Raw genomic sequence first — 18,080 nt, 5'->3', positions numbered from 1 at the left:
TCAGAATATGAAGACAATTAACGAGCACTACTTTTTGGGGGAGGTGGGTGGGTAATATATGGCAAATAATGGCATAAAGCTATTGTTTACAGAATAAACCTGCTTTCAAAGATTTGATAGAAATCTTGCGTGAGCTTAACAGTAAAGGAACAATATCGGTATAAAAAGATAATGTATATTTGCGTACAAGTTTGTACGGGGTTTAAAAAAGCGACTAAAGACACTTGTGTGAAGAATAACATCCAATATAATATGATTGTTCATTTGTTAATTTTACCACCACAAAGATATCAGTAGGTGTCAAGTGTCGCTTCTGGGGCACTCTCTGACTCAATGTGTTTTTTTCATCGCGTTTTAGAGAGTCTAAATGCATTTTAAAGTGTTTTAAAATGGTTTAAAAATCGTTTGGACGCCATCTAATATCCTGGATCTTTTGTGTTTAACGGTGTCTCAGATGATGTCATTATTCATTTTAGAAATTATAGCATGATGTTTTCTGCATTTTAAATAAGTATGTTGTTCGGCTCCTAAGCGGTGTCTGTTCTTGTTTGGTTTTTGGGGCAATTACAAACTCTAGGAATAATGTCTTCATTTCGCGTTTTAAAGGGTCTTCACATTTTAAAAAATCTGAAAATCCTTCTAAAACGCATAAAGTGCATTGTAGACTCTCTAAAATGTGAAAAAAGTATCGTTTTAGACGTGTCGTAGACCATCACTTTGCATTGAGTGATATCCCATTGTTTCAGAAAAGGTGCAGATTACACGTTACAACACGATCACGATACCATGCCGATAGGTAGCGCTGCTAGCAAGCTTATTAAACAAAAGAGCAAGGAATAAATTATTCGAATTTTTTAGGTTGGAAAATACACAAAATTTTAATTCATTTAAATTTACAGCACACCTTCAAGGATTACGTACTAAGGTCATTTTACACTTATTCAGCAAAACCAGAATAAGATTTTATGGAGGATAACATTCGATTTAAACCGCACAGATTCCTCGTTAGATGAAGCAATTGTCCAGCTTTCCAGTCTTCGACGTCAGTAATTGAAATTTGAACATGTTAGAAATCAATCTGAATTATTCATACCTTTGATAGGAATAAAGAAAACTTCAAAATTGTGGAAAGATACCACACAAACCCGAAAGACCATTTATCAGGCACAATGCATTCTTTGGAAGTGCTTACTCCGTTTATGTGACTGACGGAGAACATTGCTTAAGATATTTTTATTAGGATCCTGACACTCTAGTTGCTTACACAAGTGTAAATCAACTGTGGTAAAAAAAAAAAGATCAAACGGTACGCACAGAATATAATATGCACTGTACTGAACGAATCGCTAGCTGATAAGTCTACATTGAGAGAAATCAAGAAATAAGTATAGCTCAACGTGCAGAATTAGAGACTCAGTCTGTTGGACAAAGGACCATTTTGACGTTAATTTTATGACACGTAAGTAGAACGCATTAAGCGTATCTGATAGATTTGTATTTTAATAAATATTTCATGGAATCTGAGGACAGTTTACATCAAAGAATAACAGCAACAAAAAACGAATTTAATGTTTACATTGCTGGAAACTGTTGTGATTCTGGATATCTTCAATAATATGAGGCTACGCATATGACAAGAAACAATTTTTGGTAGTTAAAGCAAATCTGAATAAACTACCACCTCCATCATTAAATCTAATTCCAACTGAAGCGGATTTTAAATTTAAAAAAAAAAAACAAACAACAAAAAGCAACAAACAACCAACAACAAAAACAAGCAAACAAACAAACAAACACCTAAATTGCTGACCCGTTAATTCCACAAATATTTAACGAGATAATAATCTACTATACTCAAACTCATTTTTTCACATACAAACCATAATTCTTTTTTATGACAACTATACTTTAAAATTTAATAGTGTTGATATTTAAACAGATACAGAACAAAGTGAGAAATGGCAGGATGAATTCAATTTTGCAGAGTGAAAAGCAACTTCAGGTGGTGGTACATCATATTAGCATTAAGTAGAAGAAAAAAGAAACATACATCAGCTGCTTAAATCTTTACAGGGGCTTTGCATTTATTTTTAGATATACAAACTGTTATCAGAGTGTACAATATATCTACCAAGAGAGGGAAGATTTATTTACTGTATAAATTTCAAACATTTTAACATAGTATGTTAAAATTTTATGATTAGCTATACAACTAATTTAATGAGAACCTTTATGCAGATATGTCAACAAGATGGACTACTTTTATTTATGCAATTTTAAATCCTGTGTGATTTGTGTTTAAGGTGCACAATTTACAAACAGAATAGCTACTATCCAAATCCGTCAGAAGACCACACCTTCTGCGATCAACTTAGCGAATTCTGCCACATACATGTATTTTGTTTACAACTGAGACCCAAAATGCAAATAAAAATCCCACAAGTGCCAAAACCAGTAACATAACAGGTTCAGCAAGGAAAGAAACAAACCTGTCTAGATGTTTTCAAATACAAGTTTATCACACTTCCAAGAGCACAGGGTAAAACAGATGCATTTCTCGCTAACTCAAAGAAATAATTACCAATGGTAGAAAGTGATTTTTAGTTTGTATACCGTCTCTTAAACATTATCTATAATTTCTATAAACAGTAACGGTTGATGGTGCCATGCCTATTGCAATAACAGATACCGTTACACCTTATTCATGTCATTTTCTCTCATATTTCATTTTATTGGCACTGTTTTTATGGTGGTTTAGTTGAAAGTTGTATCAAATTAATGTTTCTTTGTATAACAAAGGCCCAGCTTAATATAAGTCATTGCATCTCACAATTCAAACCCTAGTTAGAAAAAGAATCGTTAAACTGGGATTGGTAATATTCTTTTTCTTTCATTTATATCTTTTACTGTTCTTTCTTTTTACGGTTTTCTATATATTTAGTAAACTCTCCATATTGTCCCGCTTAATCCAGGTCTTTGCAACTCACATCTCTTGCCAACTTTAAATAATTAATGACTAAATCTCTAGTTGTTATTACTTCAGTTTTCTATTTCTTTTCTTTTCTTTATTTATTTCACTATTCTTTCCTTCTGTTAATCTTTCACGTAAATGACAGCATGTCCCACTGATCCAGATAAAGAAAATAAGGTATTATAACTGAATCACAAGTCACACTATAGCTCATGAAATCCAATGTATACTTTTTACGTATCGCTTTTGGAGTGCCTCGATACAATTAAAATGTAGGAGATGAACTGATATTTATTAAATTGTTCAAGCAGAGAATTATTGATACTGACATACACACCTGGAACGCAAAAACTAATGAATTTGAAAGATTGTGAGTCTAAAATTTAATTAAGTTAAACATTAACAGAGAACCATATTTAGATATGAGAGAAAACCCATTATATCTTGCCTCATTTTTACAAGTTTTGATGCAGTTATTTAAATGTTAACGTCAATATGGGTAGATACGATCACACTCCATATCACGAAAGAATATTGATGTTTTGTACAATACTGAAACGGAATACCAATTTCTTTTGCATGTGTAACGCTGTATTTACCTATACCTCTTTTTGTAAACGCGTTGGAGGATCAGTTTTTATCTGCACTGCAAAAGCAGGAACAAATAGTACAATTAAGCATAGAAATGACAAAGCTTGATATATATATATATATATATATATATATATATATATATATATATATATATATATATATATATATATATAACCTTCACAAGCTTTTTATCTTCCCAACAAAGTAAAAGTAAATGTCAATTTTTTTCTACGATTCTAAACATAGAAACCTAGAATGGAAACTACAAATATCTTTGTAATGTAAACCCTACTAAATAATAATGATATACAGTAGAACTTCGATTATCCGACACCCGATTAACCGTCAGTCTATGTTAACCGTTAGGGCATTGTACGTCAAAATATTAAAAACAGGTACATGTATATATTTAGTTATTATGATTTTTTGATGACCCTGTCTATTGTATAATACTTTTAATGTATATATTCTTTTGTCCGTCTATTCTCATATCCGTCATGATCTCGGTCCCGTACCCTGACGGATAATCGAAGTTCATCTGTAGTTCATTATATGTTGATGTATATCCATTGTATTTCACTCTCGTGCTGATTATTCGTTAATGTTGCATGTATTGTGTAATTCAGGTCAGTGGACTACATTACCTAAGGAAAGACTCTGCATCAACAAATGTCAATTTCTTTTCTGGTTCTAGCGACAGACAGTTTATTTTCTCTAAAATGCCATGATTTGCTTAATGTTGTAGTAATGATAATAGATGAAGGCACAATAAATATTAGCAATTGGTATATACGAAACGTGGCTAGCATCGTTAATCCTGCGACAATTAAAACCCTGCTGGTCCACGGAGGTTGTTTATTTGTTTAATTAATTTTAAGTACGACAGAGTACACAGAAGAAGGGGGATATATTGAATGGATGAACTGTTTTATTATATTCCTTTAAAAGCCTTGCCCTTGATTACATCGACTATTAATAAGAATACATGATTAATAATGCACAACTGGTAATACTGTTTTCTTTTTATAAGAAGAAAACAACACTGTTGTGGTTATTATCGGGGAGATTTTTTTTCCCTCAGGAATCAGTGTGAAGATCATAATGCGACGAGTTACAAATAATAATGTAGGACACACCTTTCCTACAGTTTCATTTCCTCAGTGATTCACGTGTACATACGGGCTGAACACAGCATACAGCTTCGCAAAGTTTGATACACCGAAACGGAACGTACTCGTGAATAAGGACGCGGTACGAACGAATACGTATGACAAACAATAAAGTTGCACATATGTATCTATAAGGGCAACTACAACAATAGATTATTTCCGCCATCTGTGCTTAATGCCAAAATCTGAGAGAGAGAGAGAGAGAGAGAGAGAGAGAGAGAGAGAGAGACAATCGATCTAATCCGAATGGCTTTCTCACTTACGACGAGTTTTCCCTTGCCTACGGCATTAAAAACTTAAGAACTGTCGTTAACTCAAACTAGAAAATTGTTTTGAATGGTGTACAAATTACAAATTTTCAACCTGCAAAATATTTCTATAACATTTTAGAAGACTTGTGTATTTATTGCAGTATAGCTTTGCGTCATTATTTGTGATGAGTAAGCAAAACAAAAGTATGTTATGTATCTGGAAGACAATGTATTATATAACATTTTGTCATAAATTTTAGCCAATGACAGGTGCTAGCTTTGTAGACTATCTTGGCTCTCTGGTAATCAAGGAACACTGACGGTAATGCATCCATCGGTTTTGCTTTCAGTCACGTGTATAAACAGCTTCTTGGGCGCACTCACCCGTGACATTTTCATCTCCCGGCGGCTACTGAAACCATGTCAACAACGGAAGTTAGTATGTACCTTCCAGATGCTTTCCGATTTGCGAGAATTTGGAGTACTGAGGCTTCAGATCATTCGGCATTCGCACGGCTCTTCTATTTACTTTCTGAATTTGCATCTAAGTCACTTATTGGCAGCTACTATCATACACGACTATCGGTTCTCTTCACACATTCTGGTTTCATACATGAATAATTACCTGTCCCGCAGATTATGTTAATAGTGCACATAAATTTGCATATATTGCAGCAATGTGTAAACAGCTCTAATAAAAGGCAACTAACTCGAAATTGCATGATACACACACGACAGAGTCTAGTTTAGAAGTTTTGTGTATTTTGTGAAATTCTCAAGTGTGACGAATTTAGTATTTTTTTTCAGCAGTGTACATTTTTATAGGTCTGGAATTGCAGTTTGTTTATATTACTATTAATTTATGTATTACACGTGGACAGCCCGAGTAGAAAAGGTGCATTCGTACCTAATTTTACTAATGCGTCAGAATCTTCCAAATGAACACAACCTAAATTATTAGTTTTATAGTCAAACTTGTTTCAAAAAAGACGCGTGTCTCTTCTCATGCCACCAGTAGCGAACATGTAAGACAATTAATTTAGTTCCCTTAGACCAGGGTTGCACAACCTTCTTCGGCCAAGGGCCAGATTGCATTTTCTAAGACCGCTCGAGGGCCGCAAGCACTAATTTCTTTAATATAATAACTGTTCACGATCTGGCCAGTGGGCCACGGGCTGTGCACACCTGCCTTAGATCCTAATGATAATAAATTGGGTAAATTTCCAGTGCTTATGTAGTGTGATTAGCAGATCACGTTTACAACATATGAAAGATCGATTTACGGACGTTTGATCATATAGGTGCCATTCATTTAGTACGTACGCATGGAGGGGGAGGGGGTTAACCCAGATGTACACGCTTGCGTTAGGGGGTAGGGGGTCTACTGATAATGTATGTACGCATAGGAAACGGGTGGGGTGGGGTGGGGGAACCTTCGATAATAATTAGTCTAATTATAATACGTAACCTATTCGACTGGGTTCAGTCGGCGTTTGTATTTTAGCGGACACTAGACAAACTTTTTAAAGTTACGCAGCTAATTTCTTTGATGCAGACAACGTCGGTGGACTATCTGTTTAATTAAACACGTTAATATTATTAATCCTTGATCGTTTCTGCGTGGATTAAATATAGTCCGTTATGTAGAATGGGGGGGGGGGGGGAGGGCGTCAAGCGTACATACGCAAGTGGGTGTGTGAAAAAGTACGCATGTGTACTGGGAGGGGGGAGGGGTCAAACTTTACCAGATTTTTGCGTACGTACTAAATGGATGGCCCCATACCTGTTGATCATAGGATGATTGGTCATAACCCGTTGATCACAGGAACATTTGAGTTTGATCATGGGACCATTTGATCATTGGACATTTGATCATAGCTCTCGTGGATTATTCGATTACTGACGATCAATGATAAACAAAAAATAATAAATAATTAAAACAAGAATTAAGTAATATGCCAAATTTAATAAATGAAAAACACATTTTCGGCTCAAATTTTTGCGTTTCTACATCTTGTTAAAATGTCAAAAGTTACAAATTTGTGACTTCCAAGCCTAATAGAAATTCTACGATCACTTTGTACCTATTCATTTTAAATAAGAAACTTTATACCATGTTGAAAGAAAAAAAAACCAACCCCTTGTCGGTCTGTTGAAATTAAAAATTCACTCACTCACTCAGTATACGAAGCTTTTCAGTAGGTCAACATTGCCAGTCAATTAAAATAAAAAGTTCACACATTCAGTATACAAAGCCATTCAATATATCAACCATGTCGGCTTGTCAATCCAATAAAATTAAAAATTCACCGATTCTATCAGTTCCTTATTATTTCACTTAACTGTCCTGTATATTTTTTTAAATAAAATAAATTATTATTGGTTTAACTCCAGCATGTTTTCATTAAAATGATTAAAAAAGTATTCAGTTTGTTTAACAATTAATTCATAAGTATTTTCTTAAATTTTCTAACAATTAAAATTTCATTAGTTTGTAATTTAAATGTTTTACTCAACGGAATATGATCAAGCATACTATGATCAAACGGCCCCGCGATCAATGGTCATGTGATTAAACGGTCCGATCAAACGGTCCTGTGGTCAACGATTCAAATCAATCGTCCTATGATCAGCAGGCCTATGATCAAACGTCCAGACACCGGAAGATCAATCCAAGAGGTAACTTTAAAACTATGACAATGATATGCCCATCGTTTTTGAGAGTAACTCGATTGTAGGTACCCACTATAAAAAATCCGGCTCGGTAAGATCTCTACCTTTACATCCAGAAGTACCTGTGCGGTGCTAGCGACTAAATGAAACTTGTTTTTTTATATTTTTTTTTATTATTCAGACCTACTAATGCGCACACTTGACTCATTCTCCTAAAAAGTTACGTTAATTTTTTTCCAGTATTTAGTTTAGGCAAAAATTGGCCTTCATTTTTTCATACGATATTTCATATACAGCCACACAGTGACTAGTATTCAGGGCCGGATTACCCATTAAGCACACTAAGCACGTGCTTAGGGCACCAACCCAATAGAGGCACCAGAAAAAATTAAAATTAATTGTTGACGAGAAAATTGAATAAATTATATATGACTATACCGATATGCATGCACGAGTATTTTGATTTGGAATGATGGCAACACTGGTATTTTGCCACCAATTTAGCTTTTAATATTGTTTTTTTTCACACTTTGTATGAGATGAACATGGGGTACCATAATATTTTCAGTGCTCATTTGCCTGGAAGGCCTTAATCCGGCACTGCTGGTACAGGAGCTGATAAAATAATTAGTTTCCAATGACTAGTAAAAATTATTAAAATATAACGCCTAATAATCTAAGCGGATGAAGCAAAAAGGTTTTCCCTTTTCTCGGTCGACAACCATCTCCAATTTCTCTCTGAATATTTTCATTTCAGCTTCTGCGAAATAGAAGATTTTCTTTTACCTTTTACGCGTACAATTGAGTAATATATTTGGAATTGTAGTTCAGATTTAGTGGAAAAATTTCCGTAAAGAAGCGAAGTTTTAATGCTCCTGTTTGAGTACTCCAATTCTTACATTTTTATCCGAACGCAAAAGTAAAATATGGTATAACAAGGACTGATATTTATCCGTTACTTTTTATTTGCGTATTCAAAGTTCAAATAGCGACAGAAGCTAAGCACACCGACTGCTAAATGTGAATAATTTAGTAATAGTATCCAAGCTGAAAATTATCGAGATATCTGTTTAGAGAAATTCAGACACCATTTCATATAAAACTTCAAATACTTTTAAAGTCAATATTTGGACAATAAATGGACTGTTCAGAAATTATTCTGCTGAGGCGGAAACGGAGGAATCTTCAGTCTGAGTCTTTAGACCAACTCCATCCAACTGTTATTTTAAAGCCATGTTGACCAATCCTTGCAGAAATTCTGCGAATCATTTCCTCGTATCAACTGAACTATGTATTTCGGACCTTGTGCTAACCTAATTCGAACACTTTGGTAATTAACGGTCCTAACCTTGATGTCTTTCGTACATTCGTCAAAACTTCAATGCAATGAAATCTGGGTGACCTTGAATATCTCGAGAAAATTCAAAACGTTTCTAAATTTTAATTTTAACGTCACATGAACAGATAACAGCATTATTTTGATGTTATCGTAATTGCCACAATGTGACTTTTTTAAAGGTCATAATCTAAATGGGGCAATTAAACAAAATTCTGTCCTTGGTTTAAAAACGTGAAATAGGCATTGTTTTCATCAAGGACATAAAATGTAGTTTGTTTCGCCCACTCAATAAGCTTTGAAACTGTAAGTGCAAAAAAAGGGAAGTATCCAATGGGAAATCTCGAGTGTCTACAGTTAATTCGTAAAACCATAGCTGATCCATACTTTCTGGAGAAAAAGGAAAGCTTGACAAGATGTCTCTCTATCGGGCTAATGAATCAGTATTGATATCTTCCCTCTGTCAATAGTTCTACATTGGCTCAATCAGTGATCTCAATATACACCGAGGAGCAAGCATTTGCGTGGTCAAAGTCTTCGTCTGCTGCTCCACAAATGAAACTGGAATTCGTTGGTGTATCTATAACGTGTCCGAACAAAATGGCGGGTGACTGAGGTTGGCGGATGATCGAGGTTCGTCTGACAGATAGCCAGATTGAGATAAAAAAAGACAGAAGCATGAACATGCAACCAGTGGATCATTAAAAACATATGCATAGATTTATAAAAAAGGGGTTTTAGTAAATTTAAACTTCTAAAGTATCGAATGTAAATTCCTAGGGGTCATTGAGTCCTTGCATGGCCAATGGCAACGAATTCTTTTCTGAGCTTTTCAGTTTGTTCTGCTCTTACCTTTCTGTCAACGGTGAAATCCAAGACTGTCCGAATGCAAAATTGTACTTCGAGTTGGGTTGTTGTCCCAACGTTCAAATCGGCTAACATTTATTGCATTTTCTCCATTATATCACAAATTGAACGAAGTGTGTCGAGCTGTTTTGAAAATTTAACTATTCTTGATTACGACTGGCCTAAGTTGGAAATTAGCAGACGCAATTAGGATAAACTAGCAGTGTTGGAACTACCGAGGGGTGCTGACCGGTGTCTTCCCTTGTGTTATATTACTACAGGTTAGAACCCCCATCCCTAGATTTTCTTTGCAACGAGCCCCTGTAACTCATAACTCAGCTCCAAGTCGTTTTTTTTTAATTAAAAAAATGGAGTGGGCCCTCTACAGATATTATGAAATTCTGAGAGAGTGACAGGTTTAAGCTAAGTTGTTTGCCTTTGCAGCATGCATGATAGAGCTAATGTTTGCTAACCTCTAAGTTACTTTCATGTACTGTGGCTGAAATTTCTTTGGATCTTGTACTTGTGGAAATTGTGCATGATCTAAGCACAAAGCTGATCAAAATAACTGCACCCTTGTGATAGAAAAATCAGCCTGAATTAGTCTAAAGTACACTATCTTTTTCAGTAATTAAAATAGGAAAAACGACTTTCCCCTGACTACACAACGCCACCTTCTGAAGGTGCAATTAAAGAGTTACCAAAAGTTATCGGCACATATTTTTACAATTTACCTCTGAAGTCCAGGAAGTGAAAATGATCAAGCGGAGGTAGCATTTTGTTTATAAGTGCACATCTGAAGTAAGTCGAAACTGTATAATCTATAATTCTTATTAAACCCATCAATCATTATACCAAATTAAAGAGAATTAAAAGTTCTTTTAACAATACCAAAGATATACAATGTATTTTTTAAATATGCAGCATAAATTCTTTTTCTTAAAAAATCTAACCCTATTCAAAATACGCAACTATAGAGCGCCATCAAAGCGAGTGGCGTTACAAAGAAGTAGTGCGGGAGTTTCCTTGTTGTCTGTGCAGTGGATGAGCAGTTTTAGATGCAGTCTAGTGGACCTTGGATACCTCTATGATTCCAACGTCCAAGATATGCAAATGACTGGCTATCGGGGTGTAAGAAAATAATTTTAACATTCAGGCCACTGGGGATGATGTGAAAGGGAGCTGAGACAGTGATCAGCAGTTAACACCGTGTCTTCCGCAATTTTTTCTTTTGATAATATTAATCACCTTTAATGGATGTGGTCGATAATATGAAGTCACTAAGTGAATCGTTCTACCTAACAAACACTCTCCTGTAGTAATATCAATGTGTTCTTAATATCGTTATAATTATTATTTTACTTTCGTTATTATTATTTCTCCATTATTACGTCTTTCCCTTTGATCTTTTATCTTGATGTACTTCATATTTACCTGGGTTCATATTTCTAAAGTCTTAAGTTTTTTCAATAATTTTACCTTCTTTCACCTTGTAGTAATTCGTGTGTAGGTTTGGTTGGAAGGTTAATCTTTCTATCTTTTTTCTCCTAACAGTTCTTTGCTTTAGCGCTTTTAGAGCCTTAACTTTAATCCTCGCAATATAGCCACTATTGTACTGACGTGCCTTTGGAAGGGTTATCTTCGTAGGATTTATGGTTCGATGGGTTTATCTTCCTCGTTTTTTTCCCCACTTTTGTTTTCTTTGGAATTCTTTGATATCACATTTTTATAGCTTTACCTTTAAAGCGTATGACCACAATTTCAATGAAGTGCCGTTAGCTCCTGGTAGATACACATCTACATTGATACTTTTCATCACTTTTCCTTTTAATGTAAATACTTCTCATCGTTGTTTCTAGTAGTTTAAATTATCTGGGATGTAAAGCAATAAGCGAATAATAGTGTACCACTTTAGATGGCGCCATACAAAACATGATTCCCTCGAAATATGATAGATAACTAAGTCACCCAAGACAGCATACTGTTATTATGCTGATCGCTTGCATCAAATTTATTTTGCCTTTTTCAGAGCTAGTTGTCCCCTTTCTACACATATATTTATTTACGTTTATTTTCCTTTAGTTTTGTCTTAACCTTATTATTCCGGGTAGTTTTTCTTTCGTCTCCATTAACGAGATATTTATCTGGTGAGTATAAATGCTTAGGTTGTGAAGAACATTCCAAAGATTAAAAAATATAAAGATATCTTAAGCAAAACTGTTACAAATTTCTTGTGTAAGAAACATCAGTCATCTAAAAATTATCACCCATCAAGGGGTAATATCCGCATTTTTCAAAGTATCTAAAAATTAAGAAACACCAAAGGGTAATATCCGCATTTTTCAAAGTATCTAAAAATTATGACTCACCAAGGGGTAATATCCGCATTTTTCAAAGTATCTAAAAATTATAACCCACCAAGGGGTAATATCCGCATTTTTCAAAGTATCTAAAAATTATGACTCACCAAGGGGTAATATCCGCATTTTTCAAAGTATCTAAAAATTATAACCCACCAAGGGGTAATATCCGCATTTTTCAAAGTCATTTGGGAAAATGATAGATCATTAAAACTGTTTTTAGGTTGTAAGCTCTACCTATTACTTCAGAGCCTTTGAAGTTGACACGGTTGTAAACGGGTAAAAGTATTTGATCAATGGTATACTGGTAATGGACTTGCCTTTCATACTGAAGAAACCATGTGATCTTGGAAGCTCCCTGCCATGGAAACCATTATGAGCTCAAGCCACATAATCTCAATCTTCTTTGAGCACAGTGCTCAATTTTTGAGCACCGTAATCAAGCCCACGCCTCAGAACCCAAAATCAGATTTAATACTTGAAGTAAATGCAGGTCAATGACATTTTGGAATCTAGTAAATGCACTCATGTTATGACATTCCTGAAGCTTGTGTCATTCAGACTTACAGACTTTCAAGGTTTTGTGAATTTAGTATCCCTATTTAGTACATAGTTTATGTGTGCTATTATTCCTATTTAGTTTATAGTTTATGTGTGTGTGCTATTATTCCTATTTAGTACATAGTTTATATGTGTGTGCTGATGTCCCCATTGAGTACATAGTTTATATGTGTGCTATTATTCCTATTTAGTACATAGTGTATGTGTGTGCTAATACACCGATTCACCCCATGCATCAAATCTGTGTTGACCTAAATTAAGCACAGTGTACAGCTTTTCTTGGCCAGGCTCTTGGTTTAAATGTAACTATTCATGCTGTCAGTTACTTGTAACATGGGTAATATTTAACATGACATAATGATAACATGGATAATATTTAACATGACATAATGATCACGCTGTCAGTTACTTGTAACATGGATAATATTTAACATGACATAATGATAACATGGGTAATATTTAACATGACATAATGATCACGATGCCAGTTACTTGTAACATGGATAATATTTAACATGACATAATGATCACGATGCCAGTTACTTACAGCACAGGCAATAGGTAACATGACATAATGATCACGATGCCAGTTACTTACAGCACAGGCAATATGTAACATGATATAATGATCATAAAACTTACCTGTGACATAGAGTGCACGTGACTTCAATTAAAATAAGGCAAGAGAGTAACAGTGTTGCTCCTAGACCGATGAATACTGGAAAATAAATGAGAACATTTGATTTGAACTGTGGAAAGTATTTCTAAGCAGACTATTACATTTTTTATCTTCATTACATCATCATCATCGTAGTCGTCGTCATCACCATTATTATTATTATTATTATTATTATTATCAGTAGTAGTAGTAGTCATTGTAGTAGTTTTTAGACATGTTGCAATTTATTCAGTGATGTGATATGACTTACCACCACAACTGACTGTTTTCTTGAAGCCCATATTATCACACGTGTCGCTTGTGTTTGACATTCTGGAGAAAGAAAGAGGTGGGCAGACATACAAGCAGACGATTTGTGTGGGAAGGGTGCCAGAGGAAGAGTTCTCTTCAAAGTGTGTGAGCAGAACTCTGGCGCTTCTCCTAGAGAAATAGTGAAAGGAATATGTGAATATTGTGCATTTTTAGCCCAAAAATCCGAAAAATGTTCATGCATTTAAAAATTTGGCCATTTTAAGTTTATATATTTGAAAGTGACTTTCTTGATGAATGTAAATTTACCATCATGAGTTTATAAAATTCTTTACAGCATATACATTCATTTTAGGCAAATATGAAGTTGTCATTCAGAACAACAAAACAACCAAGTTGTTCAATATCTGCCATCATCATCATCTTTATTTCCTTCCATAGAAGATTGCATAATATAACAATAAATCATCTGAATACAATCAATAAATAAGTACAAAAAAAATTGAATTTTAGAATACAAATTCTTACACTATATCAATCAACAAAGTGTTTTTCAATTGCATAAGTTGCAAGTTTTAGTACCTTATTTGCAGAAGATAGCTGCACACTGCATGACAAAGTATGCTGCATACAGGGCGAATAGCTTGGAGTTTTTTTTTGTCGATTAACCTGCTGGTAACCTTTTACCTAGAAGATAGTGTAGTTGCAGCTCATCTTCTGCATTAAATAACGTAATGTGCAGGCTCAGTGGAAATTTATCAGTAAGGAAATCCCAGAAAGAGTTTCTGAAATTCGACATATCAGGACAAGCAACACAACAATGAAGTATCAAGTCTGTATAAATATTCCCACCTCTAATACACACATCGAGCTGTGTTTGAGGAACAGCAGCCCATAGTTTAGCTACATATGTAAATACCTTAGTGTGTTGTCTGGTTTTAGCCGACTGCCACACTGAGGCAGGCCGTAAGGATTCGTGTATCGAAGAGAATCTGTTAAAATCTGCTTGATTAGACATACGACCTCTCCAGAGACTATTGTCAAGACCAGCAATTTTTGACCCTACAATTTCTTTCAAATATATATATATATATATATATATATATATATATATATATATATATATATATATATATATATATATATATTGTAATCGCACCAGGGATGAGTATGCTTTTTATCAGCTGACTAAGGGTGGGTGGGTGGAGTAAACTCGAACTCTTGATTTCTTTTCAACCATAACACAGGATGATTCATTTATTAAGAAACAGCGAATAAAGTCAGTTTATAATCTTGACCGTCTTGTTGCTTTTTTCCTAAGCCAAAATATTATCATTGTTTTAAGGTACAGTATGGTATATGATAATTTCATGCAAGGTCAGGATACACATTAGCACTATACTATTAGCTCATTATATTATTTCTTCTGATGAGTGAAAATTATATTAGAGTTACCATATGTGGATTTAGTTGCAATAAAGTTAACTACAGAAGAGAAACTATGACTTGATTGTAATTGTGAAATGTAAAAATCTGCAAGGAAAACACTTGCTTGACTTTACACTTCAACTATTGCGTAATACTTATTTGAAGTGAATTGGTATAGATGGAAGTAAATTGGCTGTCAAGTCGGTGAGGAAAACACTCACAATGACTTAGACAACTAATACATTATAAAAGAGAAACATAACTTACATTTTTAGATTGCTAGAATAATCAAGTATTGTTGAATTGAATTAGAATGTCAAGTCGGTGAGGAAAACACTCACAATGACTTAGACATTTTATTTCCTAAGAACTTTGTTGGACCCATAATTTAAGAAAAAGGAATTATATATTTATAATATAGAGAAACTTCTCTGTATGTCTTTAGCTTCATAAAACTAATTAAATAAAGAAAATAAATAAAGAAATGAAGAAAAGTATTGGTCTGTGAGGACAACACTCACTTGACCATATAACTGAATTTCAAATAACAAATGATATAACAATATCTAGTTTGCTGGTAAAAATAAATTAGAAATGACTAGAATGCATATAATTTGGAAGAGAGAAAGGAATTAAAACAAGAATAAAATAACTTAAATAAAAATCGATTTGTACTAAAATAAACTTTATAAAAATATTTACTGTCCAAAATATTGCCTAAAGTTACATAGTTCTCTAATAAACTAAACAAAACAAAATTAAAAAGAAAATAAAACTCACAATAACTGTGATGTACCTAGTTTGATGGCTGCTAGCTGACTGAACTCTCTCAAGCAACCCACAAAGACTTATATACTCCTGACAAAACCCACAACCAACAAAGCCCACAATTCTAGCAAAACCCACAATTCTTGTTGGAATATTCAAACCAGCATGCGCTAGTATTGCATGTGTATATTTAGCTAATTTTCACAATGATTATTTATCGAAATTACCAGCTGGATATTTTACACATTGCTACATTGCGATTGAATTGCCCTAAGAAAAAAAAAAGAAGAGAGAGAAAAAAATCAGTTTTGTATTTCGCGGCACATACCGTGTTAGTCTGTCGCTCATAGCAATGTTTCGGAAACCGTGTTATGCACTCTTACAATATTACCGAGGTAGACCGCATGACAGGGTAGTCAACATGTATATGTACCAAAGAAATAAAGAAGAGGAAAAACAAACTTAAATGCGATGACGTATACAAATGAAACATCAGGGACAATAAACACATTGAGTATGTACTGTACAGTCTTAAGCGGTTAACTAGAAATAGTCATTAATCGAATTATCAAGGATGCCAGCCGCCGGCTAGTACTAATATTAGTACCCTTACTCGTATCTCGTGGACAGGATACTAATATGAGCATATACGTGTTCATGGAGCAAGCCGGGTGTGAATCACACCCGGCACTCTTTTAGCCTAATAATAACACTTTAAACATATTCCTTGCATGTAATCCAATAAATAGAGTAGTCCTCTTATTTAATACCGGAAGTATCGAAAATCATTGTAGAAATAGTTGTAAAATCTCGTTTACTTTTTTCAGCCGATATTTTCGTTTAGATCGTCCGCCATGTTATTTCAAATAATGATTACTTCCGTTCTCAGCCTTGTTTGTTTGTGTGCCATATAAGGACATTGACGCCTTATTTGGAAATGTAAACAAATCGTAGTAAAAATTTGGCGCCGTTTGGGTCAGAAATTCTGCGCATTAAAAGTAAATACGGTTTATCGGCAACTTTGAAATTCAACCAAGAAGCGATTATTCGCACTTGATTGATAATAATATAGCGTAGAATATCCAAAATATGTTCTGGCAAGCCTTACGTAGAAAAGGGGTCACGGCGAGAGTCTCGCGTTATCTGTCATGGCGGACAGGATAAGGTTAGAGTAACCATGCCAATTTATTTTATCGTGCAAGGGCTTAATAAATTCAAAATAAGCCAAACTTCTTTCACAACATGATTATACTTATGTAGTTGATTTCTACACTGTTTGTTTTTCTGACTTTAGTGATGATTTTTTTTGCTCCATTACATGATATGGGATCAGTTCGTAGCCTCAACCACAACAAATCAAGTTGAGGCTACGACATCGTAGCTAGCCGCCGGCTAGATACTCCCTATTTTCGCTATCACAAAAACATGTAGACTATACCAGCTAATTATTAATCGACAAGTAAACAAACAAAGGATCCTAGAAAATAGTAATGTCAACTCATTTGAGCAATTCACTGCTAATGCACTGATTTATATTTTTTTTTTCAAATCTAGACCGATGAATGAATAGTGTTTACCGTATACATGCATACCTCACTCCCAAAATGCAGGTAATTACAGTATAATATAAATTTGAAATTGACATGCATCCGCTCAAAATGAAGTGAAATAACGCAACGTTAATCACACGTTTAGTATGTACGTTATTAGGCATCAAACACATTCTGTGTAAAAACATAAATTTTCTTCTATCAATTTCGGACTGCGCTGATGTCCATCCTAGCATTCCCAGGGCGATGTCTGATCTTGTATGTGTTGGGAAGCCTTGTAAATGTTTGGCAAAATACCTCCGAGTTTTATCCAATGAAGAGAGATCACTTTTTGAAATGTTACACCATAATTCACTTCCATTAAACATTGAAGGAAAAATTACCTTTTTGATTACATTTGCAGCAACCAAAGGATTTAAACCATTCGGTTTAATGCCAATACCAAACAGACCGTGAAAATATTTTGTTTTTTCCTTCCTTGCATGCATCGAGTATTGCGTCATGTGACGTCAGCTTTGAGTTAATTCGGTGTCCCAGGTGTGTTGCCGGGTCAGTAACCGGCAAATATGACGGCCCAAGATACCATTTCATACTGACATAATTCTTGTATTGTGACTGAAAATGATAATGTATGACTTTGTGACA

At 34.4% G+C, this 18,080-nt stretch overlaps 1 protein-coding gene across 4 annotated transcripts in view; it reads right to left on the bottom strand.

Moving 5' to 3' along the window:
• Window positions 1–18,080, bottom strand: part of LOC149798280 (uncharacterized) — a 29,190-nt gene that overhangs the window by 8,892 nt on the left and 2,218 nt on the right. For 2 of the 4 annotated variants that reach the window (XM_089960565.1, XM_089960567.1), the window contains exons 2-3: window positions 13,691–13,860; window positions 13,404–13,479 (exon numbers count right to left, since the gene is read on the bottom strand). In XM_089960565.1, the coding sequence (XP_089816691.1) occupies window positions 13,404–13,479; window positions 13,691–13,751 (137 nt within the window). In that variant the 5' untranslated portion in view covers window positions 13,752–13,860. Of the gene's footprint in view, window positions 1–13,403; window positions 13,480–13,690; window positions 13,861–14,271; window positions 14,622–18,080 lie in introns of those variants that run through there. The other 2 variants (XM_089960566.1, XM_089960568.1) reach the window with 2 other exon arrangements.

The sequence above is a fragment of the Sinohyriopsis cumingii genome, chromosome 6 (assembly GCF_028554795.1).
Source record: "Sinohyriopsis cumingii isolate HCF-2022 chromosome 6, ASM2855479v2, whole genome shotgun sequence".
In the NCBI taxonomy this organism is placed as follows: domain Eukaryota; kingdom Metazoa; phylum Mollusca; class Bivalvia; order Unionida; family Unionidae; genus Sinohyriopsis; species Sinohyriopsis cumingii.
This window is presented reverse-complemented; position numbering and strand designations above follow the sequence as displayed.